The 24,452-nt window shown below is 42.7% G+C and overlaps 1 protein-coding gene across 1 annotated transcript in view; it reads right to left on the bottom strand.

The window, feature by feature from the left end:
• The window catches only part of GABRB3 (gamma-aminobutyric acid type A receptor subunit beta3), a 187,763-nt gene that overhangs the window by 87,288 nt on the left and 76,023 nt on the right, over positions 1 to 24,452 (bottom strand). Inside the window, exon 2 of the mRNA XM_083437921.1 lies at positions 7,075 to 7,122. Coding sequence (XP_083294047.1) covers positions 7,075 to 7,122 — 48 coding nt within the window. The remainder of the gene's footprint in view (positions 1 to 7,074; positions 7,123 to 24,452) is intronic.

Below are 24,452 nucleotides of genomic sequence, written 5' to 3'. Positions count from 1 at the left end.
TCCATGCCACGCAGGCACCCTCGGAGAGCCCTTGTGGCCGGGCGCCTCGGGCCAAGCTGAGGCCACCTCAGTAGGAACCAGCAGCAGCAGCCGCCGCCTTCCCGCCCTCCTCCGCTTAGTGCTGCCTCCACTCAGGCGGCGGCTGGCGACAGCGCCAATGCCGGGCGCGCATTCAGGCGCGAGCCGGGTGGAGCCTCGCGCGCCAAAACAGGCGTGGGACAGGCGGCGGAAGCCACAGGTGCAGCTTCTCCTCAGAGGCGCGAGGCGCAGCGCGGGGCCACCTAGAGGGGCGTGTGCGGACGGAGAGAGGGCATGGCGGGGAGCCGAGGGTCTAGGCCCTCGGAGGAGAGCCGCCCTCAGCGCGGAAGACTCGCCCCCTCTTGGCCTTGCTGGCGGCTAGTGGGCCTCGAAGCGCCTAGGAAAGCAGCCCAAGTTTGGGCCGCTTCCTCAGGGACTGGGCTACGGAAGTTTCCCCTCATAAACTGCTCCTCCTATGCATCTGCTGGCAGGTTGGGGACTTTTCTTGCTTGGAGGTTGGATGGCTGTCTGTCATGGATGCTACAGTTTTTCTTTCTTTCCCCTGACCGGGAATCAAACTCGGGCCGCAACAGTGAGAGTGCCGAATCCTAACCACTAGACCACCAGGGAATGGATGCTATAGTAAAGGGTCCTGCATTGCAGGGGGTTTGACTAGATGACCGACTTTGCCATTCTGTAATTATGTGCTGAGATTTCTTTCTGCTCTATTCTTTTATACCCTGCTTTCCCCACAGGCTCACAATAAATAAACCCGCAAGGTGAAAGAGCAAAGACTTCATGCGCCATCCATCAGTCCTGGTGCCCTTCATTTCCTTCCTTCCTGAGGCCAGGAAGACTGCAGAGGTGTCCTTTCTTGGCGCAGGTTTCCCCACATGAAAGGTTAGTTCACATGCCCCACAGAACACTAGGTGATGGCAGCCATGGGAGGGCAACCCAAAGGTGAGTCCAGTAGCAACCCTTCTTGCAGCAGCCCTCTTCCTGTATGCAGTGCAAGCTTCTTCACTCATAGGTGCCAACTCCCTGGATGCCTGAGCTCTTACAAAATTCCCCATGAAGGGCCTGGGCACCCACAGATTTCGGTGCCAGGGCCATGCACCCACGGTCAGAGGGCCAAGTTGGCACTTCTGCCTTCACTTTACCTTCAACCCCCTCCCATGACTTTGCCCTGCAGGGCTTTCTGATCTTGTAGCCTGTTACATCCCTTTTTATGGTATTTTTGCTTCTCTAGCTCCACCACCCTGGGCATTCCAAAGGTTGTCTGCTCTGTCCTTTCTGCATTCTTGCCCCATAGGCTTGGCACTTCCTTCTATGGATGGTGCCACCTCTCAAAACCCTCTCCGCCGCAAGTAGCCCTTGGCACAACTCCCTAGTTCCCAGCCTTGAGAGCAAAGCAATTTGTCACTGTAGCCCTCTTTGGGTGTGTGTGGTTTTTTTTACTGTAGCCAGTTTAATTTATTTTAAAGCATTTATAAGCTGCTTAATATTTTTTGAAATCTCTGTATACAATACAAAGCAAACAATGTCATTAAAACAAAACTGCAACATAAAGCCGATGAAACGATAGCATGAAAACATATAAAAGTATATAAAACCAAATAAAACAGGGATTCAGGGGATTCAAACATATAAAACAGGGTACAGTCAGGGAAAGGCTGGGCCAAAGACCTGTCTTTACAAGACATCTCTAGCAACCAATGGTTCCTGCTTTTATGCTCCTCTCCAGGCCTAGACTTGGCTTTGGTTCTATTTGGAGCTCTCCAAGGTTCTGCTACAAGCCTGAATCTCTGCTCTGCTCTGCTCTGACTTACATGGAACCCCTTCACATGTTTAACATGTAAATACAGCTTTGAAATTGCCTTTCTTTTTTTCTTTCTTTTTGTCAATAGCAACTCTTGTGGCCTCAGGCAGGATTAGGATCGTACCACATGGGGAGGTGGGTTTAATTCTTTTCTCCTGCACCATAGTCCCCTCGAAGCCCTCCCTCCAAGTTGCTATTTGGGCAAGGCAGGGAAGCTTCCATTGGCACCACTGAGCTTTGGCCACAAAGAGTGGAAGAATACTTAACAGGCTGGATAGTTCTCCTTGTGGTCGCTATAATCTGTGATACTGTCAAGTTTTGTGCCATAGCTCCTCTGGCAACCCATAAGGGACCTGGGGCCTCAGCTCTCTGAGATATAACAATAACATTAAATAATCACGCATTTGCCTGACTTCAGGGATCTTATGCCTACTAATGCAGCTGTTCTGCCCTATCTTGCTGACCTAGAATAAGGCTAAACTGAGACGTGACTATCTTGGCTCCACTTACCCAGCCTTCTACATAGTTTCCAACTCATACATATTCAGCTTTCTCTTTGAAATCTATAACGCATTGGAAGATATATTTTTTCTTGTTTAAAAAAAGAACGAGGTTTCTTATTAAGGGAATATACATCATCATCGGACATTGTGTTTCTGAGTAATGCCCTATATAGGCAAATTGGAAGGAAATGTGAGGTGTGAACAAATCAACACTTGTGTAAGATGTGTAAAATCTGTTATAATTATAAGGTTATTTCTCCCATTTAGCTTTGCTGTGAAATTTCTGTTTGCTTGCTGATAGTCTGTTAGTGGGGAGAGGTTTATTTTATTATGGATGTAGAGCATTTGTTTGCTTCTCTGGGTTCTTACTTCCATGTGATCCTTTACAAATTTGAAACCATCATAATGTGTTATTTGATATTATTTAAACATAAGATGGCATGTGTTTTTTTAGACGGCATTTTTAAAAGAGGTGGAATAATACCAGAAGCCACCCAGTGACTTGGGAGTTTTCCTCTGGTAGAAGCTGAATCTTGTTACTCTTATCAATTCAGCTGGCTAATTCTCATTTCCAGGTCTTTGCCTATCCACTTTTGGCAAACTGGCATGCTTGTGTGCTTTTCTCCTCAAGGAAACAATGTAAAACAATTTGAGAAAGAGGAGGTACACATTGTGTGTGCCATTACAGATTTCACTAGTGAAGAGAAAAGAGGTATCAGGTTCTGATTGGTTGGTGGGAGAAGACTGGATTATCAGAAACAACAAAAAGCTTACTAAGCATTAAATTGCAGGGGAGAAGGCAATGTGCTTTATAAACACATACAGCTGTACCTTGGAAGTCAAATGGAATCCGTTCCAGAAGTACGTTTGACTTCCAAAATGTTTTGAAACCAAAGCGCAGCTTCTGATTGGCTGCAGGAAGCTTTTGAAGCTGATTGGAAGCCATGGAAGCCACACCAGATGTTTGGCTTCCAAAAATTGTTCAAGAACCAGAACACTCACTTCCAGTTTTCAATTGTTCCAGAGCCGAAATGTACAAGTCCCAAGGCATTTGGCAACCAAGGTACGACTGTAGGTTGCGGTCCTATAAGGATTTGAGAGTAAGTCCTGCTGACATCAGTGAAATTTGCTCCTGAGTAAATGTGCCTAGGACTGCACGGTTTTCATGCATCATAACAATAGTAACTGAGTGCATGAAAACAGTGAGTTTTCCAGGAAAAAAAGAGATGCTTCTGTGGAATATTCACATTTCATTCAAAATGTACAGGGGTGTGTGCCCTTCCTAAATGGCACTGCTGGTACACATCTGTTGTGGGGAGGGGATGTTCATGGGCAAAAATGGTGAGCTTGCCATACTGTAAACCAATGTATTCTGGTTCATCAGGATTTGAAAGAGGCATATGTTACTCTCAAGAAGAGCATCCATGATAGGTGAATACTCTTGGGCAAGGAATGAACTTTTGGCTTTGCAATCAGACTTACAAAGACATTGGCAAATTGAACACACTGGATCAGTAAGAGTGCAATCGTACCTTGGTTCTATTCAGAAGAAATGGTCAGTATAGTCCTAGCATGGCACTTTGTTGTTGTTTAGTTGTTTAGTCGTGTCCGACTCTTCGTGACCCCATGGACCAGAACAAGCCAGGCACTGCTGTCTTCCACTGCCTCCTGCATGGCACTAGCCATACTAGATAACCATAATTGCATGTCTTCCTCCAGTGTGGCCTGAAGCATGCAAAATCTTTCCATCCCCCAGAGCATGATCTCAAGGCAAGGGTTTCGAGGTGAGCAATGTCACGACCAGACTGCTTCTGCTCCACTTAAAATCAGTGGAGACTGGTAACTATTGGTATTGGTATGATGGAAAGGAGGGAGCTGAACAGTAGGTAGAGCCACAGCCAATAACAGGCACAATCAACTAATTATAGTTTTGTTCCCATTCTGCTCCTAGGTGAGTTTTATAAGGGAAACACTGAATCTAAGGAGGAGCAAGCTGACAGGCTGTGCCCCCCCCCCCCCAGGCTGCTTGTCAGTAAAAAGGCAGGCAGGTGGAAACTGAATAACATTGATAGGACCTTGGCCAATTTCCCCAAATGGACTCACCTCATTGCTTAAAATGTAATATCTGTGTTCACACTTTCTTTATATAGGGCATAATTCAACGAAAGCAATCATAGTTAAATATGATTTCAATGTGTGGGAGCTAAGCACGTGTTTCAAAGGGTGAGTTAAAGAGCTTAACTTCGGCTGGATTGTTCCTCTGATGTGCTCCAGACTTAATAGCAATACTATCTTGTAAGATACATACAGGTTATTAATAAGGGAATTCTGTTAATCGTTTTAAGACCACCTGTGCTCATCAAAGCTGGACTAATATAGTGAAAAGAGTGGACAACACTTGTTTAATCTGCTCTAGGGCTTCTTCCAGTTATGTGCATAATTGCAAAATCTGGTACTACTTTAGCTGCATTGGGATTAAAATAAAAAATAATAAAAATTGCTGCATTACAATATTACTGTAGTGAATAAATGCAACTGCTGTGAAGAAAGTATTGAAAAAAGGAATCTTGACTTCTTTGGCATCTGTCCCTTAAGGTATCACAATTCAAGGACATAGTCCAACCAGCTAGAAACATTCATAGAGTTGGAAGGGATCCTTTGGATCATCTAGTCCAGCCCTTTGCAATGCAGGAATATGCAGGTGTCCCATATGGGGATTGAACCTGCAACCTTGGCATTATCAGCACCATGCTCTAATGAACTGAGTTGTGCTAATGCATGGGCCAAGGATAGTGCAGAATGGGGCAAGTGAAGGGTGTGGCCTGGGAAGAGGAAATGGCCTAGTGCAGGAATAGGCAAACTCTGGCCCTCCAAATGTTTGGGACTACAATTATCATCACCCCTAGCTAACAGGGCCAGTGATCAGGTATGATGGGAATTGTAGTCCCAAACATCTGGAGGACCAGAGTTTGCCTATGCCTGGCCTCGTGAGAGTTCTGAAGGCCAGATGGAAAGACTTGGAGGGCCACATTTTGACAATAGGCCTGCGGCTTTCCACCTCTGCTTTAAAAGATGCTAGCAGAGATGTTGCCTCACCAGTTACTCCTACCTCAAACTCACCCCCCAAGAAAACCAGTTGCTGACCAGGGTTTTTTTGTTTGTATTAAGTTTGCTGGGTTTGATTCCCCCTACCCACCAACCCTACACTCTGTTACATTATGGTAATTTCATGGCTGTTGATGAAGACTGCATTTGCTTTTCAGGCCTGGGAAATTAATCAGTGCAGTTGTACACTCAGATCATAAATGGAATTTTCCACTGCAGTCTTAATATTCTCTAGAGCATATGGTATGACAGGTGTCAGTGTCATAACTTTATTACGTAGAATATTACTGTGCCTGTAGAACTGAACTATGCCTAGGTGTGCACTTTATGGTCAAATAAAGAACGTATTTCATCAGAACACGTGTGGTACTCCTGCAACAATACCCACCCTCTCCTTCTTTTAGGCTTAAGACATTGCTATGTCTGATAAGCCAGTATGTTATAAACCCCATTTTGGTAAGTTGCCCAAAACCTATCAGTCACAGATACAAGTTCTCAGGAAAGCAAATGTCAGCTTCTATGAATAGCCATGTGCTCTGATTAAAAAACAAAAACCATACATCATTTTCAAGATTTCCCTCCCTCTCTCTCTGGGGCCAAACTAGACATGATATACAGTAGTGCATTTCTTTTCCCCAGTTTTGTTTTTAATCAAAAGCTGCCTTGGGAGTCTGAAAGTTTGGGCAGAGGAAAAGCGGCAGGAGAAAGTGGGTGGGTTTTATTGTTATTTGGCACTACAAAACAATAAACCAGTTCAAACTTAGAAAGAAGTTTCAGAGTTTGTGAGCTGAAGAAGAGGAAGAGGGAATAACTTGAGTAATTCAAAATACAGTCTGTGTATGAACTGAACAGTGCTTAGATTGGTTTTTTTTAGCTGCTATTTTGTTAATATTAATATTGTTTGATAGATTATAAATGCTGCATTGATTTTTTAATCAGAGTTGCTACGATTGTGATGTTCAGATTATTTTTAATTGCAGTGTTGTTAATAGTGTTTAATAGATGGTGATTGTTTTATTGATGGTTTGTTAGTTATTTCATATGATTTATCTGTATTTGTTCTATTGGGTTCATTCTGTTATTGTTATTCAGTGTTTGTAAGCCACTTTGAGATTCATTTGAATGAAAAGTAACTGAGAAATACAGTAAATCAAATAAAATCAAAGTGGACAGGATTTATTTAATCCTATTCTCTGAGTTTTCTGCTCAATTTTCTTTCCTTCATCAACTTTTCCACCCATAATTTCACCTGTGTGTGGGGTGGGGGAGAGTAGCTCAGAATAAAATACTTTAAGTTCCTTGGTAGAGTAAATCAGCTCCTTCTTCCATGCTTTATTTAGTCAGACATGCAGATTTCCAAGGCAATATTTAGTTTTATATCTATATATATTTGATGAAAAGATGCACACAGTTCTTCTAGACCTCAGAATATCTGTTTATTATATTTTGAAAAAAGAGAAGCATTAAATGCCTTCCAAATCGGAGCCCAAAAATTTGAAAATAGTTGGAACCATTGGCATTATTAAATGATTGAATTGATTTTTCTCAAGTGACTAAAGAATCTCAAACTTTTACATCTCAGTTTTGTTTTTTGCACTTTTTTTGTTTTTGCACAGTTTTATGACTTACCTTGTGTCATAAATTGCATAGAGTTTTTTGTTTTCTTCCACAGCATTCCTAAAAAATAAGAAAGAAATGATTCATTAAGTCTATGTTTCCATTTTTTCCCTGTTGCCTTTTCTTTGCCCCATTTTCCTACTAACATCCCACACAGATCTCATTTCAAGACCTGGAGTCACTCACTGAGCAAAGGTTTCTGCCTTTCATTCGCCAAAGCCTTTTCTAGAACCACAAAACAGAAACATTCACGAGCAAGTCAGTTTATTCAGTAGTATTTCACTGGCCATGATTCAAAGTTGGCTTTGTTCAAGAAACCATTTTTAACACTAACCACAGTTTGTCTAGGTTTGGATGCAACAACAAACCTTGGTTAGTTGAAACGGGAAGCAAATGCCTTTTATCTCACAGCTGTGCCAAAAGAGGGGAGTACACGAGAAAGCGCAGGCATAAATAGTTAAAATATGGCCTAGCTTGCCTGTGGGTACATAGGCGTGCTGTTGAAGTACACAGTTCCTTGCTTGCCAGGACAGTCAATACATTTAGGTAATGCAGGCTTGTATTAAGACAAGATGAACTAGAAGAAGAAGAGTTTGGATTTGATATCCCGCCTTTCACTCCCCTTCAGGAGTCTCAAAGCGGCTAACATTCTCCTTTCCCTTCCTCCCCCACAACAAACACTCTGTGAGGTGAGTGGGGCTGAGAGACTTCAAACAAGTGTGACTGGCCCAAGGTCACCCAGCAGCTGCATGTGGAGGAGCGGAGACGTGAACCCGGTTCCCCAGATTACGAGACTACCGCTCTTAACCACTACACCACACTGGAGAAGAGTACGCAAAAAGATGGGAAAGTAGTCAGAAGACTGGCCTCTAATAGCAGTAAGACAAGCATAAAGTAACTGATGGTAAAATCTAAGGCATAGATGACACATTCATTTTGACCACAGTGCAACACAGATGAAGTGGATAAATTACAGCTGAAGTTTTTATTGATGTAGCAGCATCAAAAAAATAATAATCCAGAGAAGCAGCTTAGGAAAGTCTATCACTGATCACTGCACAAAAATCAAAGAGTGTGTGCATGCAGTTAGATGCTCTGTTTCATCCCCCCCACCCTCAAGCTTGCTCAGTAATTGACATCACTTGAAGTCAAAGCTATTCTGTTTTGACACACTGGGGGAAATTCTTTTAGTTTTCCAACAGTGCAGCACTGGAGGAAGAGATTTATAGAAGCGCAAAACCAGAGGCATCATGATTCCTATTAAAAATTCTTCACATGCTAGTTAATAGCAGATATTCACTTATTATGAGCCAATATTATTAAGCAGAGAATAACTGTGGGCAGCCAGGCAGTTGCTGCTGATGGTAAATCAAATGGAGAACATATGGTTTTGCTGTTGCTGCCATCAGTGTTGCTGAGAAAGCTAATGGGTTATATTTGTGCTTATGACTCAGGATACAGATTCAACTTTAGAGAATAAAATGAAACACTACTAATGTGATACAGGGGACTCTGCTGTGTTTAACCTGTACTGAGCACCCAGGAGGCTGGGACCGGTATCAAAACATGCTTTCAGGTTGCCTTCCAGAAAATACAAGATGTGATTATTTATTTTTTTCGGCTATATCAGGGCTGATCCTCAGGCAAACCATTAATTACAGTGCAGCTTTTTCAGCTGCAGAAAAGTCAGCTTTAATTCAGAGCTGAATTAAAGGATATCAGTGGCCTCATGTTAGTGTAGTATCTCTCCATTATGAAGAGACAAATATCCGCAATTCGGTCTTGTTAGAAAGGACATTGATAATCACTCTGGAGGGGTAGCTTTCCAAGGTACCTCTTTATCTGCCAATCAATTTTCATGGTATCCTTGTAGAGGAGGGGGCCAACACTAAATGGGTTATTTTTTTTCTCTTTTCTACAGTTACTCTTTCCCATTCCCCTTCCAACTCTGCTCTGCAGTCAGCTTTACAAGCACACAGAGCTATGTCATTTTGGGGGGTCAGCCGCCACTGCTCATGTCTGGGACACAGAAGCGCTGTCTCCTACCACACATTCCTGCCCAAACCTCATGGTCATCAGCAGAGGTTTTACTGAGTTCTCCTGGCACAAGAAGTCAGTTGGCAGGGATTTCTCACTTGTGGTAACTTGTATCTGGAATGCCCTACCCAGAGAAGCTCACTTGGCTCCAACCCTGATGTCATATTGGTGCCAACTGAGCAATGCTTTACTTGCCCATACATTCCAGCATGCCAGCCTGCTGTCTTCTGATTATGGCCTGTAAATTAACAGTTTTTAAGTGTGCTCTGCCCTAGCAGCCTTGTGCCGCAGAACAACTTAAACATTTATTTCCTCAATTAATAAATAAAATTGTAGATTAACCCATTTGTCATTTATTTTCTTAGACATTTCTAAGAGGGGTAGTTCATCAGAACACAGGAAAGCTGTCTGCCCTTGTCTTTTCCTTAACCAAGCCCAGTATAGCATTCACCCCAATTAATCTGCATTTGTAAGACCTAAAATTGTTAGTTACCTTTACCTTTTACCCAGGTGCTTAGCAAGTTGAGGTCATTTAAATCTGTTTTAGTATTTCAACTTCTGTATGTTTTAAAGTACTGTTGTACTTTTTTCTTGATTTTTAAATTTCTTTTCTTTTTTATAAACTGCTTTGAGGTTTCTTTTCAATCAAGTGCTGTATACGTTTTATGAAATAAATAGATAAATAAATGTGGCCCTAATATTCCAATCCGTGAAATGAACACAGTCAATAAATTAAGCTGAAACCATCTTGGCACTTTCAATGGCTCGATATTGCTGCACAGTATCCTAAAGTCTGTAGAGTATGGCTGAAATCCAGTGGAGGCTTAAATGCATCTCATTTTGCTTTCACAATGGAAGAGACTGGTAATTCTTTGGACTGAGAGTCAAGTATGTACTAAATGCTGTTCGTGTCTACAGGTTCAATGCCAGCTATATAATTACAGCATTTCAGGCAAACGTTTCCTTTCTTCTACAAACAGATAGAAGCAGATTAGCCTTGAAGCCCAAAGACCCATTACAGAGAATCAGCTCCTCCAATACCCAAAGCAAAATATTCAAGTTACATTTAAGACTTTCGGGATATTAAAAACACTCTGGCACTGATTAAATTATCGCTGGAAGTTGCTGAAATCACATTGAAGAGGTTTTAAATTTAATACAAATTTACAGTTCTCTTTCTCTAAGGCATAAAGGATATATGTGTGTATCAGGTTTCCTGAAATGTTTATGTATGAGGAGCTTATGGTTCTGACTAAACATTTTTTAAAGCAAAAACAAAACAAAACCCTATTGGGTACACAAAAAGCATTCAGTATGCTTTTAAGTAATTTTGATGCTTAACTTATATGGGATTATAATATAATAATGTTCATGGGCCCTTTATTGCACTTCTAAAGAGCCTCTCCCACCCACATTCTCTAGCCCCATAAATACAGTGGTAAACATAATCTGACATTCTATCACAAAACCATCAATATGACATATTTGGGAGAAACATTACAATTTTTAATTTTATTTTTAAAAGGTTACCAGTTCCTATTGAATAAAGGCGCTCAACACCTCTTGCTTTACGGAAGAAGCTGCAAAGGTTTGTATCAGAACAACTGGACATTTCCAATTAGACAATTGATCATTTATGTCACGGAAACAGAGATTCTAGTTTGTGTGTATGTGTGTGCTGTTTTGCTGCAAGCTAGTTCTAATGTGATGATAGCTATGCATTGCAGGGGGTTGGACTAGATGTCCCTCAGGGGTCCCTTCCAACTCTACAATTATACGATTCAGTTTGACGATTCTATTCCAATCCAGCTGCCAGATAGGCAAGACCCTCTTCAACCTGCTGATCCCTGTCCTTCGGAAATAGAAGACAGATAAATTCTTTACAAAAAGTCCTTTTAAGATTGGTTGGTTGGTTATTTCAGCCTTCGCAGGGCGTGCAACTGCAACCACCACAGAAATATAGACCATAATGTCACTTTTTAATATATCTGGTCAATGTGCGATGCAGCCAAAAATATGCCTATGGAGGCTCCTGTTCATTCTATTTTTCAATATAATTCCTTTCTGGGGTGATCTAGCATTGCTCACAGTCACAGCCATGAAAATAAAGCTAGTTCTTTATTCCCCATCCTGTCTGAAGTCTATTCTCAATTTGTGACACCTCCCACTGCTGCGTTGACATTGAAAATGCCTTGTAAGGATAGTTCTGGCTGACTGGCATAATGTGAATGAGTCGCTCCCTCTGCTGCTTCTACTCTCATCCTCCTCTCTTATGCCAACTGTTCTTTTTTCAGCTGATGCCCTCCTGAGAGACCATTATTTTACTCTCCCTGGAAAACCTCGTCCAGGGACAGCAGGGCATTAGCTGAAGCCCAGCTGCATCTAAAAGCAGCTGGCCCTGTTGGAAGATTCCGACCAGCCATCTGGTTCCTCAGGGTTCAACCAGATAGGATAAAAGTTCATCCACCATATTCAACTTAAGCATGTGGATTTATCTGTGCATATTCTCTCAAGCATATACTCTCACATTTTCATGAATTTAGAAAAGCCCTCCAATGTATTTGGAGACGGAATAGGCTTTGTTAACTTCCACAGCAGTTACCAACAGCTTGGTATATTATTTAAAGCCTGTTCTGCAGCAAAAAAAAAAAGGCAAATAGTCGTGTCTTTCTTTACTGCCTCTAAAGGTTGGCCTTTTGCTTTTGGTTTATGCAGCTGTGGGGTTTGTTTGCCAGTGTGGTGTAGTGGTTAAGAGCGGTAGTCTCATAATCTGGGGAACCGGGTTCGCATTTCCGCTCCTCCACATGCAGCTGCTGGGTGACCTTGGACTATCACACTTCTTTGAAGTCTCTCAGCCCCACTCACCTCACAGAGTGTTTGTTGTGGGGGAGGAAGGGAAAGGAGAATGTTAGCCACTTTGAGACTCCTTAAAGGGAGTGAAAGGCAGGATATCAAATCCAAACTCCTTCTTCTTCTTCTTTTTGTTTTGTTTTTGATAAATTACAGATTTATATGCATCCATTCCAACTTGTATGTGATTATAACTAGTAAACACTTCACTTTTAAATTCAGTTCATCTGCTAACTCAACAGCCAGTTGACTCCCAACAAGGGATAAATTAAACAATATTCAGTTCTGCACATTTCCAGTTTGTAGTTTAAAAAAACCAAAACAGTCCTTGTGAAAAATTTGTCAGCATTTCACTGCACATTTCTCCTAATGTACACATTCTTTTGTACACAGTTTCTCCTAACAAACAGTTCAGCCACCATTCTCCATAATATTTTTGTATGTTATTTCCACAAATATATATGCATGCAGATATTTCTGTCCATGTCTTTGATCAGAGAATTGCATCACAATGTTAGGAGACATTCCATCTTCCTGCGATACTGGGGGGGGGGGGGCGAGGGGATGTGTGGCCAGGGAGAAAGCAAATTGGCCGTCTTGCAGGTTTTCACCTACCTCGTAGCAGCTGCCACAACTTTGGCAGGCATTGGACTGGATCCTTAGTCGCGGGGGTACCCTGTTAGAGGGGCCAGGAGGGGCGACACTGTCTGGGAGTCCCCATGGGGACTGATGGGCCAATACACCTCTCCCAATGGCCTGTCTGGTGTAGTGGCACCCAATCCATGTCAGGGATGACTCCCCAGTACAGGGTCTACCTCACTTGGTTCCTATTAGCAGGCACAGGCAAACTCCGGTTCTCCAGATGTTTGGGACTACAATTCCTACCCTCCTTACCTAACAGGACCAGTGGTCAGGGATGATGGGAATTGTAGTCCCAAACATCTGGAGGGCCGGAGTTTGCCTATGCCTGCTATTAGGCAGCTTGATGCAGGATACATGCCCAATGTCTTAGCCAAACCTACTCTATCCTGTAATCGATAAAGTTGTGGTCTAATTCAACCCAATACCAGCATCCTGTGTCCATTCTGTCGGTCCTCACGCACCTGTGGCATCAACTGCCTTTAAAGGTCATTACTGGGTTGTACAAGGGCTAACAGACGTGTAGTTAGATGTGCCTTTTCTCAACATGTTTCACCATAGCTTGGGTTTAGTATCCATGTGTCCAATGGAGCAAGGGAACCTGGCATGTGGAGTGGTCCCCTCTCACAATTAGTTTGCATCCACATTAGCTCTGCACTGCACTCAAAGAGCATCATTTACATGACCATAGCGACATGCTCTTTTTCATAGTCAAGTGCAGTTCAGCTATTTAGAATTTGTTTCCTCTGGGAACTCTTAAAAGCTTCAGATCTTAGCCGCAGGGGGTGTGCTTCTGTGTCTGTAACACTTATTTAAACATCAGAAAAGTTCAGATCTAAAGATCCTCTAGCTCAGCACTGTGTCAATAACAGCATTATTTATCTCCTCCTCCCCTCTACTTAACATCAAGTGTTGGAGTACAGAGAAATTGCAGAGTGAACCTTTGGCAATGTGAGGAAACACTTCGTTGGATAAGTGATGCAGAAGAACTAACACCATTTATATTTTACATATATATAAATACACATGCATATATAATTGAGTGAGGAGCATTTAAATGGGCCTGAATATAATGGAATATATTTAACTCCATGGGCAGAGTGGAGATGTTCCACTTTTATCTTTTTTTAAAATGCTGAAAAACATGTTCAGGTAGATGGATGATGACTTTTTTTGGTCTGAATCATTATAAGATATATGGTACATAAAGAAATAATGGGCTGCATAGGAGCTAACTCTTAAGGGCCAAGGTGTCTTCGCCTCCCCCCTAAAATATTTGAGGGCTCCCCCAATGGCATTGCCATTCAAATAGTGTGTGTTGTGTCATGTGATTAATTATGTGAGTTGGTGCTTATCTGCCCCCCCCATATTTTATTCAAGTTGGCACCCCTGATGGGCTGGATCCAGTGTAAGTTAGTTATTGGATCACATGTTCTTCTGATTGATTTCAATAGGAACTAATTCCTATTGAACATGTTCTTCTGATTGATTTCAATAGGAACAGAGTTGTAATCCAACCCAATATCAGTTCCCTCCTTTCTCAAGTAGAATGGATTTCTATCAGCCTTTGTGGGGTCTGCTTGCTTAGGAGAAGAGAAAACCGACTGAAGATTTAGGCTGCATCTACACAGCTATAAAAAAAGCTTTGGGGAAAAAAACGTTTTAAAGCTCACAATGGAAAATTTCATGGAGTTCCAATTTCAGCTCTACAGCACCATCTGGCTTCACAGTGTTATAACATATTTATAACATTTTATTTTTTACTAATGTAGCCGAGTCCTTAGAGTGTCTTTGTGGAAATCTATCACCTGACTATTTACATGTCATGGAAACAGCAACCAACATTGTGCAGTGTTGGTCACAAAATGGACTTTCCTGCTGGTTTCCAGGACCTCCAAGTCTAGCAAGTTGTGAGCAATGCACATTGACTGCTTCTGGGCAATCTCATGCTTGTGGCATCTTAGATCTGATCTACACATTCTCAAGAACTTGCCTTATGTCAAGTGAAACCGTTGTGCTATCTGGCGTAGTATTGCTTACACTATTTGGATTTTCTATCAGTCTCGCATAGAGGGACTTCTGCATGCAAAGTATGAGTTCTACCAATGAGCTATGGCCCTTCAGAATAACCACACAGTAGAGCTCTGTTGTGATAGAGCCTCTTTTAGTCATGCTAATGTGGGAGATTTTATCATCACCATAATTTATTATTTGTACCACATCCATCTGACTGGGCTTTCCCAACCACTCTGGGCAGCTTCCAACATATATAAAAACACAATATAACATTAAAAAACCTTCCCTATTATACTTTGGGACGCGGGTGGCGCTGTGGGTAAAAGCCTCAGCGCCTAGGGCTTGCCGATCGAAAGGTCGGCGGTTCGAATCCCCGCGGCGGGGTGCACTCCCGTTGCTTGGTCCCAGCGCCTGCCAACCTAGCAGTTCGAAAGCACGTCAAAGTGCAAGTAGATAAATAGGTACCGCTTACTGGCGGGAAGGTAAATGGCGTTTCCGTGTGCTGCACTGGCTCGCCAGATGCAGCTTTGTCACGCTGGCCACATGACCCGGAAGTGTCTCCGGACAGCGCTGGCCCTCGGCCTCTTGAGTGAGATGGGCGCACAACCCTAGAGTCTGTCAAGACTGGCCCGTACGGGCAGGGGTACCTTTACCTTTACCTTTATCATACTTTGAACATGTCATTTCCTCTCCTAGAATCATAGAATTGGATAGTTGGGAGGGACCCTAAGGGTCATCTAGTCCAACCCTCTGCAATGCAGGAATCTCAACTAAAGCATCCATGACAGATGGCCACCCAACCTCTGCTTAAAAACCTCCTAGGAAGGAGAGACCACAACCTCTCGTAGGAGTCTGTTCCACATCTAATTGCTGAACTTAATGCTGCAGTACGTCTTCCAGTGTAAGCATCTCTTTATGTACAAACAGTTTTGTAGAGGGGGAAAAAATAAAAATCTGACACACCATTTTGGGATAAGAGGCCGTCTTTCATAAATGACTTGCTATCCGTCCAGTATAATTAATCCTGCATGCAAGGAATAAGCAAGACTTGACAGTGTGTCTGTTTTGCTGCAAACGATACTCGAGTCTTTCAAGTCCTTCCTTTGAAAGCTTATGTTTTTGACATTTGCTGCACATAACCTTTCATGTTTTAATTTTTAAAGGTTGTTTCTAATCTGATTGTTTTATTGAATTGTCATATATTGCCTTGATCTTTCGGGAAAGCTGTCTAATCAATCTTGTAAATAATAAATACAACTTCCAACTACATGCTCTGCTTCTCTTCCTCAGCTTCCAAGAAGCCCTGTGTGTATAATCCATTTATTAACATGAAACATTTATACAGCACTTCTAACACTTGGGCGGGGCAAATCTTGATTTTGAATGACAGGTGCACAAAGAAATGCTGGTGGTGATCAATATAAATTGATGAGGAAACCCACTTCCATTTAGTCTTAGAGAGATCCTTTGACTGACAGCAAAAATAGATAGTGGTCTGTCATAAAATCACACTGCATAGCTAATTTGGCAAACTATAGTTTCTTCCTGTTTTAGCACATAGGTCAAATCCCTGGTTCTGCATAGTTTCCATGCACACTGTCCTTGCCATGAATACAACCAAATCACCGAACTGCAATGTTGTTCATTTGGCACTGTATACAGTGCGGGTGGCGCTGTGGTCTAAACCACTGAGCCGCTTGGGCTTGCCGATCAGAAGGTCGGTGGTTCAAATCCCCATGATGGGGTGAGCTCCCATTGCTCTGTCCCAGCTCCTGCCAACCTAGCAGTTTGAAAGCACACCAGTGATAGTAGATAAATAGGTACCACTGTGGTGGGAAGGTAAATGGTGTTTCTGTGCACTCTGGTTTCCAAAACGGTGTCCTGTTGTGCCAGAAGCAGTTTAGTCATGCTGGTCACATGACCCAGAAAGCTGTCTGTGGACAAACACCGGCTCCCTTGGCCTGAAAGCGAGATGAGCACTGCAACCCCATAGTCACCTTTGACTGGACTTAACCATCCAGGGGTTCTTTACCTTTACTTTACCTACAGTAAGGTTTGTCCTCAGATTCCCTCCCTCCTGCTGCACAAGCAGCTATCTCCTAGTCCAGACTGCAAATGTATAGTAACAGAGCAAGGAAACCGAACAGGCATTTTCTGCTGTCATCCCTGTTCAGTGGAACTCCCCTTTCCCCACTAAAATGTGAAGTGGCAACCATCAGTTGCTTCAGAAGTTTTATAAAGACTTATCTTTTTGCCTGGACTTTCCCTGACCCATGAAAGGAATTTTAAAAGTATTTATGCAGTTTATAAATAAGAAAAAAATTTTTTTTAATGTAGACAGGGCCTTCTCAGTTGCAGCTCCCAGCTTGTGGAACTGCCTGCCACAAGAGGCTCAGAGGACTTTCCCTCATCTTGAGGTTACCTGGCTGGGGTTACAGCTGAAGAGGTGGCTGTGGAACAGTAACATCATTAACATTTAGATGACTTCGAGAAAGCAAACCATATTGCATTTTTCAACAGAAGGCAGAAGTAAAAAAAAGCTGTTGCTGTAGGGAGAGCAAGAAAAGTCATTGAAACTGCCTTTAAACTTGGAAATTCGCAAAGCATGCAATAGTGATTAGCAATGACACCCACATTACCTATGGAGCTGGATTTTTTTTTTGTTTTGTTAGTGATAGTGATTTAATATGTTTAATACGTTCATATGTTGACAGTCATGAAACATCCCAGCTAAAAGTGACAAGTGATCTTAAGATAGATTACTTAGTCAGAACCCTTGAGACTCTGAAAATCTGACAGTGTACTATTTTAATTGGGGGCATGTTAGGCCATTCCCCTTTCTTCCTCCTCCTCCTCCTCCTCCTCCTCCTCCTCCTCCTCCTCCTCCTCCTCCTCCTCTTCTTCATACCATTATGTTGCTTTTAGATATAACTTTATGGCAAAACCAAAAAAGAGGTTCAATTTACTTCTCCTAGACCCAAAAAATCTTAGCTGCACAGAGATGCATTTAGCACCTTTTCAAATAGTACCCGAGTCCTTCGGAGAAATTAACCAAATGAGAATTTGCTTTACCTTCAAAGGTGGAAAACAGGGCAAAAAGATTTTCTACCTGGAGCAGAGCTTTTTTGCCTGTATTGAAAAAAGGGAGATGCATTTTTCTACTTCAAAAAATAATATTGCAATGTGTTCCTGTGTAACTCTGGTGGCAGTGCTCATATTCACTATATGACTTGGGAAACCACAATATTCTGGGCATGGATTGGGGATTTGGTGCCCCCATGTTGTTGGACTCAGCATGGCCAGTGGTCAGGGAAGATGTGAGTTTTAGCCCGGCAACATCTAGAATGCCACAGGTTCCCTGTACCAGTTGTGTTAGAACAAGTGCAAACTAGGAGTGTACCTTTCAGTGTGAAAACTTTTAATTTGGGACTTCTAAATTAATTTGAGACTTCACTAAATGACTGCTGTGTGGAAATCTGTTTGGGACCCCAGCCAGTATACTAGAAACTCAGATTCTAGGGTAAGTGAAAAGCAGGTCATATTTCAGTATTAAGTCCAGCACAGTTCAACATCCATCACCACCTCTTGCATTCATAATTCTGCTGGATGAAAACTCAGATTCAGCAACCATAGTACTCCACTAAGTCACAACCAGGCTGCTGCTGTTACTGTTCTCCCAATGCTGAGAGAAAACCTGTGGTTGGAGTATGCTAGACTGGCTAGCAACTTTTTGTCTCTTTCTAGAGAAAAGTGTGACATTCTGATGCGGCAGCCATTCCACCCCACTCCCAGAAACCTGGTGCAATTTCCATATTCTGCTAAGAAGACTGGCATACACAAGGCCTTTATGTGGTGCTGCTGACCTCAGCTATGGCTTAGCCTACTTCTTTTATTTCATCCTATCATGTACAAGCCCCCAAAGAGACATCGTCTGTTGGCTAACGGTATCATCAGCTCAGCGCTTAGGAAAGTTTGGTTCACTTCCTTCAACCTTCTCATCGAAGCTTCAGACTATGACTCACTTTCTCTAGCTGTGAAATGAGCTTGTGGTGCTTTGTAGCCCATGGCATGAGGTGAACTCATTCGTAGTTGTGATGTGTTCAGCTGGGCTACTGCCGAGAAGCGGGCTCATAAATAAAATCTTTCCTGGATGCTATTTCCTATTTCCTGGGCAAACTTTGTCTTCCAATCACTGCACTGATGCACAGACCCTTGCTGCTTCAGAAGGATGGATGAAAGATGCTGAAGAATGAACAGAGGGTCTGGTGATTTAGGTAGACAAAAATCAGCCCCAGGAAGTATCCTGTCCACACCACAAGGGATTCCCAAGGCGTCTAACGGGCTTGGAGCTGGATGCAAATTGTGCTGTCTGCTCTTCCTGATTGAACCAAAGATTTATGTCATCCTCCATTTTGTTTCCTCTAAGCAGAGGCTTCTGGGAAATTTTCAAATGGGGTTTAAGGGCAGTAGTATTTATTACTAAATATTATTTATTATTATTTTATTCCCTCCCAAAGGAGCTCAAGAATCAGGAAGAGACATCCTAAATGTGTGAGAGTTTTCACAGCTGGTAACATCAGTACAGTGGTACCTCGGGTTACATACGCTTCAGGTTACATATGCTTCAGGTTACAGACTCCGCTAACACAGAAATAGTTCCTCGGGTTAAGAACTTTGCTTCAGGATGAGAACAGAAATCATGCTCCGGTGGTGCGGCGGCAGCGGGAGGCCCCATTAGCTAAAGTGGTGCTTCAGGTTAAGAACAGTTTCAGGTTAAGAACAGACCTCCGGAACGAATTAAGTACTTAACTCGAGATACCACTGTATATTGATCAGCAAAAGTGGTAGGGGAAAAAACCCAAATTAGGTAGGTTTTGCCTCCCTCTCCTGTGTGCTTTCACCATTTAATGGAGTCACTCCAACGGTCTGCCTATAAGATGCTTTTTCAGCATTCATTCTGATTTACTTTCACAAACCTTTAGACTATATCCAGTCTTCACTGAGCATTCATTCTGCTTTGTTTACAGGTTATATGACAACGGGCATCCATCAGGCATACATCCTGATTTGTTTATGGGGCGTTTACAACTCTTCCCATAAGTCTTTCATGCATTGCACACTTTCCAATACATTTCTCCATCACTTTACAATCTGCAAAAAGTCTGTTTCAAGTGCTACTCCCCTCCTTTCTTTGTTGTGCGGCGATGGCAGAATGCTTTAATCCACCTTACAGTAAATGGACTGGCACTCCAGATGGACTTTGCAACCACCTCAGAAGAGGGCAGGCGAGATAGTTAGAGTGTCACACAGGGACCTATGAGACCAGGGTTCAAATTCCCACTCAGCCATGAAGTTCACTGGGAGATCTAGGGACACTCTCTCAGCCTAACTTACCTCAAAGGCTTACTGTGGAGATAAGATGGGGAAGAGGGGATTAAATGTATGCTGCCTTGAGCTCCTTAGAGAAAAGGATTGCATATACAATGGTACCTCGGGTTACATATGCTTCAGGTTACAGACGTGTAATGGTTCTAGGGGTTGCTCGTGCATAAATTGCCTTTACTCCTGGCTAGGTTGCATGGTTGAACCCTTTCTGTCAGGACAGCCTCAAGATCCGTGGCTGCCTCAGTCGCTGGCAGAATCCGTCAGTGGGCATTTCTTAAACCGCTTCCAGCATAGAAGCTGTTTGACGCCCAGTCTCCTCCCCCGTTGCCTGCGCGAAAGTTTTCTGCGCAAGGTGGGTGTGGGCAACGGAGTGCTAACGCCCTCCGCTGGTCTCCTGTGAAGAGTCCGGGAGCCACCTCTCCGATTCCTCTATCTCCTCCCCTTCTCCACTGGTGTTGTGCTGATTACCTTCCCCAGTGGATGGGCTATCCCTCCTCCTACTAGGACCTTCTCCACCATCGTCCGGGAGCCTCCTCTCCGCCTCCCGCTCCGATGGCAGTTCCCTGACAAGACGCTTCAGGTTACAGACTCCGCTAACCCAGAAATATTACCTCGGGTTAAGAACTTTGCTTCAGGATGAGAACAGAAATCGTGCAGCAGCAGCAGGAGACCCCATTAGCTAAAGTGGTGCTTCAGGTTAAGAACAGTTTCAGGTTAAGAATAGACCTTCAGAATGAATTAAGTTCTTAACCTGAGGTACCACTGTAAATGCAGTCAAACAAACCAACAAACTACACATGGAATCCCAACTCAAAACCAAAAGAGCCTGATATGAATCTTTAGTGAATCATGCAGCTACTGGCTTTGTCTTGGGGCACATAGAAAACATCTCCTTACCAACTTCAGAGGAAACTCTTTCCCTCCATTGAAATGAATGGGGAAAGCCTTGCATGGATGAGATGCATGTGAATTCCAGAACTCCTGTGTGCGCAATGGGCTGCTGGATTCAGTTGACTAGGGTGCATTCAGAAGGGTGACGTTGTCATGCCTTCCTGTACTATTTCAGCACCAAGGACAGTGACTCACACCCATAACTCTCCCAGCACTCTAAACATGGCTGTAAAATGTTTTGTTTTGATTTTTAAAATCACTGTTGCCATTTCATTTGTATGGAATTTATGTTGGCCTGGTTTGATATTATCGTTTGACTTTAGTTTTAATTTTATATATTTCTCCCCTTGGAATTTTGGGGTTGATGATCAGGCTATGAATTTGATATATATAAAAAACTAAATAAAGGTAAAAGGTTTGACTGATGATGCTCTATAAATGCTCCGTACCTGTGAATGCCCCCCCCCCTGCCCATTTTTCACCACCACATTGGGGAGAAATATTCAGCTTCTCCTGCTTGGGCCACTACGAAGCGGGCATCTTCAAAGTGGAATGAGACAAATTCATGGGGGGGGGGGCATCTCTCAATGGCTGATGATCATAATGGCTCTCTTTCGCTTCCATTATTAGAAACAGTCTTCTTATGAATGGCACTATCCAGACCAGTCTGGATAGTTAGCCTTGGTGAAGACTTGACGTTTTCATACCCCAAAACGTTTTTGATTTGAGTTTCCATTGAAATGAGGCTGCATTTTAATGTTTTAATGTTGTATTTTAATCTTGTTTTTAAGTTGTATTTCCATCAGTTTGTTTTTATATCGGTTGTTTGCCACCCTGAGCCCGGTCTTGGCTGGGGAGGGTGGGGTATAATTAAATATTATTATTATTATTATTATTATTATTATTATTATTACTTGTTGGAGGCAACAAGCCTTGGTGAAGACTTGACGTTTTCATACCCAAAAACGTTTTTGATTTGAGTTTCCATTGAAATGAGGCTGCATTTTAATGTTGTTGTTATTATTATTATTATTATTATTATTATTATTATTATTATTATTTGCTGGAGGCAACAAGCATGACAACACTATTGCCTTCATGTACTACTTGGAGCTTCCTGGAGACATCAGGTTGACCAGTATGGGAACCGAATGCTGGACCAGATATGCCTTTGGTCTGATCTAGCAGGCCTCCTCTTAAGGTTTTATATAAATGTCCTTTCTTTCTCTTCAGTGAGCCTGTGACCTTTTTGTACGTTAAGAAACAGGACAGAAGCAGGAAAAGGGTGGACTGGTGTGTGTTAAAGCAAAGGACAAAGTGCTTCATTCATGAAGGTGCCCTCAGCAATATGAGAGTTGATATTTTCGCTTGTATAGAATTTTATAAGGTCACTCATCACAGCAGTACCTGACTCCCTAACGCAAACACAGCAACAACCCTCTTTTACAGCTCTAACTCTCCTGTCCATAAAACCACCGCTGCCATGATCACAACATGATTTCCTGGAATGGAGGAGCACGTGAAAGAATGGAAGCCAACACAATGGGGATAGTTCAGAAGCTACAGGCCAGTAGAAGGCATCTCATATCTGACTTTTAAATCCTGTTAAAGTCATGTAAAATTAAACAGAAGCAGCAGCAACGATGCAGCCACTGTTTGTTAACACTCTTTTGGTTCTCGGCGTGCTGGTGGCCTTGGAAATGTCACTTTCTTATAAAGCATTCTTACCCATGCTATTTTGAATGAGAAAAAAGGCCGCCAGTTCTGTTTTCCTCCAAAGCACTCATCTACATCAGACTTACAATGTGGTGTAAGAGTAACAAGAGGTTAACTTTAACTCAGTAACCCAAATGCAATGAAGCTGATGAGCAAAATTTTATCTGTTGCTTTTCACCAACAGCCTGTGTGACTGCAGACTAGGGGCTCATCCACATTTTTGCTTGACCCATATCTTGATTGTAAGGTAAGGTAAAGGTAAAGGTACCCCACCCGTATAGGCCAGTCTTGACAGACTCTAGGGTTGTGCGCTCATCTCACTCTAGAGGCCGGGAGCCAGCGCTGTCCGCAGACACTTCCGGGTCACGTGGCCAGCGTGACAAAGTGCTCCGGCGAACCGGCACCAGAGCAGCACACGGAAACGCCGTTTACCTTCCCGCTAGTAAGTGGTCCCTATTTATCTACTTGTACCCAGGGGTGCTTTCGAACTGTTAGGTTGGCAGTTCTTGATTGTATTAATTCTCTCAGGTCTGAGAGGTTTTCTCCTTGTTCTGTGGCTGGGCCTTGTGAAAATCCGATCTCACGTTCTGAATTAGACATTCAGTTAAGCAAAATCTCACTTCTGCTTTTCCACACATCTGATTGATTTCTCTCAGGGAATTGCAGCTCTGTGAGTCTCCTTGTGGATCTCAACACCCTTAACAAACTACATCTCCCAGAATTTTTTGAGGGGGAAGCCATTGCTGTTAAAATAATCTATGACAACAACAGTCAAATAATAATAATAATAATAATGATAGGTTCTATTCTGTCATTTTGAATCTGCAAGAAAATTTAGGATGAGACTATTGCAAGGGTTTCAGTCTTGGTGGTGTGAGCTTCCTGAAATAAAATTATTCCTAAGGAGGCAAAATAACTCTAGAATGCAACAATATGCTCATCTATTACTGATAATGTCTGATTGGAGCGTCAGGGCAGTGCTGTGGTCTTCTCCACTTTTGTTGTTCTGAGTGCCTCAGGTTGCTTATGTCTCTTTGACAGCTAAACTGATCTATTAATATAGCTTCCAAATGAAGTGCAGCTTTGAAGCAAGCATTAATGTTAAAGCCACTGTGCTCCAAAAAGATGTTATGGGGAATGGGGAGAGGAAGATAAGCATATTTGTGCACCCTGATAAGGCTGCTGTGTGGTGATGAGAGCATACAAGTCAGCTGCCCTGGGTACAAACAGGAGTGCGAAATGAGGACAGGGAATGATGGCGTTGCCAACACAAACAAAAATAGCAGGGTTTTTTATTTCTTTTCTCAGTTTGAGACAGATAAAATATGACACATACACATGCTCGGAAGTGCCATTCTGGACAATCCGAGGATTTGTGGCAAGGATGAAATTACAGAGACTTTGTTCTGTAGAAAAGAGCAAGGGCCTGAAGGCCTCCTTATATCACACAAGAATAAGTAGCAGCGCAGAATCCTTTGACCTTGGCAAGAGTCCATCCCTGTTTATTACCGGTCAGTTTCAAGACAATACATTTTATTAATAGTTAAGTAAGTTAGAGCAGCCTGCCTGCCTATCGCCTACAAGCTCCCCCATCCAAAGCTATTGGCTGGGCTGCTGTGATGTCATGGAATGTTACATGTTCCATTTGATGGCGGGGAAATGGAACATGGACTTGATACAGGTGCTCTGAGGGAGGCGGGAAGTTAAACTGGAGGCAAGATTTCACATGGGGCTTACAGACAGAAGGACTTGATTGTGAGAAACAAACAGAAGAAGTGAAGGGGCTAAGGAGCCAGGATATCTGGGGAAATTGCATGCAAGATTTATAGATGTTGTTGTGGTCGTAGGGAGAACCA

This window comes from Podarcis tiliguerta (genome assembly GCF_965153285.1).
Source record: "Podarcis tiliguerta genome assembly, chromosome: 4".
Lineage (NCBI taxonomy): Eukaryota > Metazoa > Chordata > Lepidosauria > Squamata > Lacertidae > Podarcis > Podarcis tiliguerta.
This window is presented reverse-complemented; position numbering and strand designations above follow the sequence as displayed.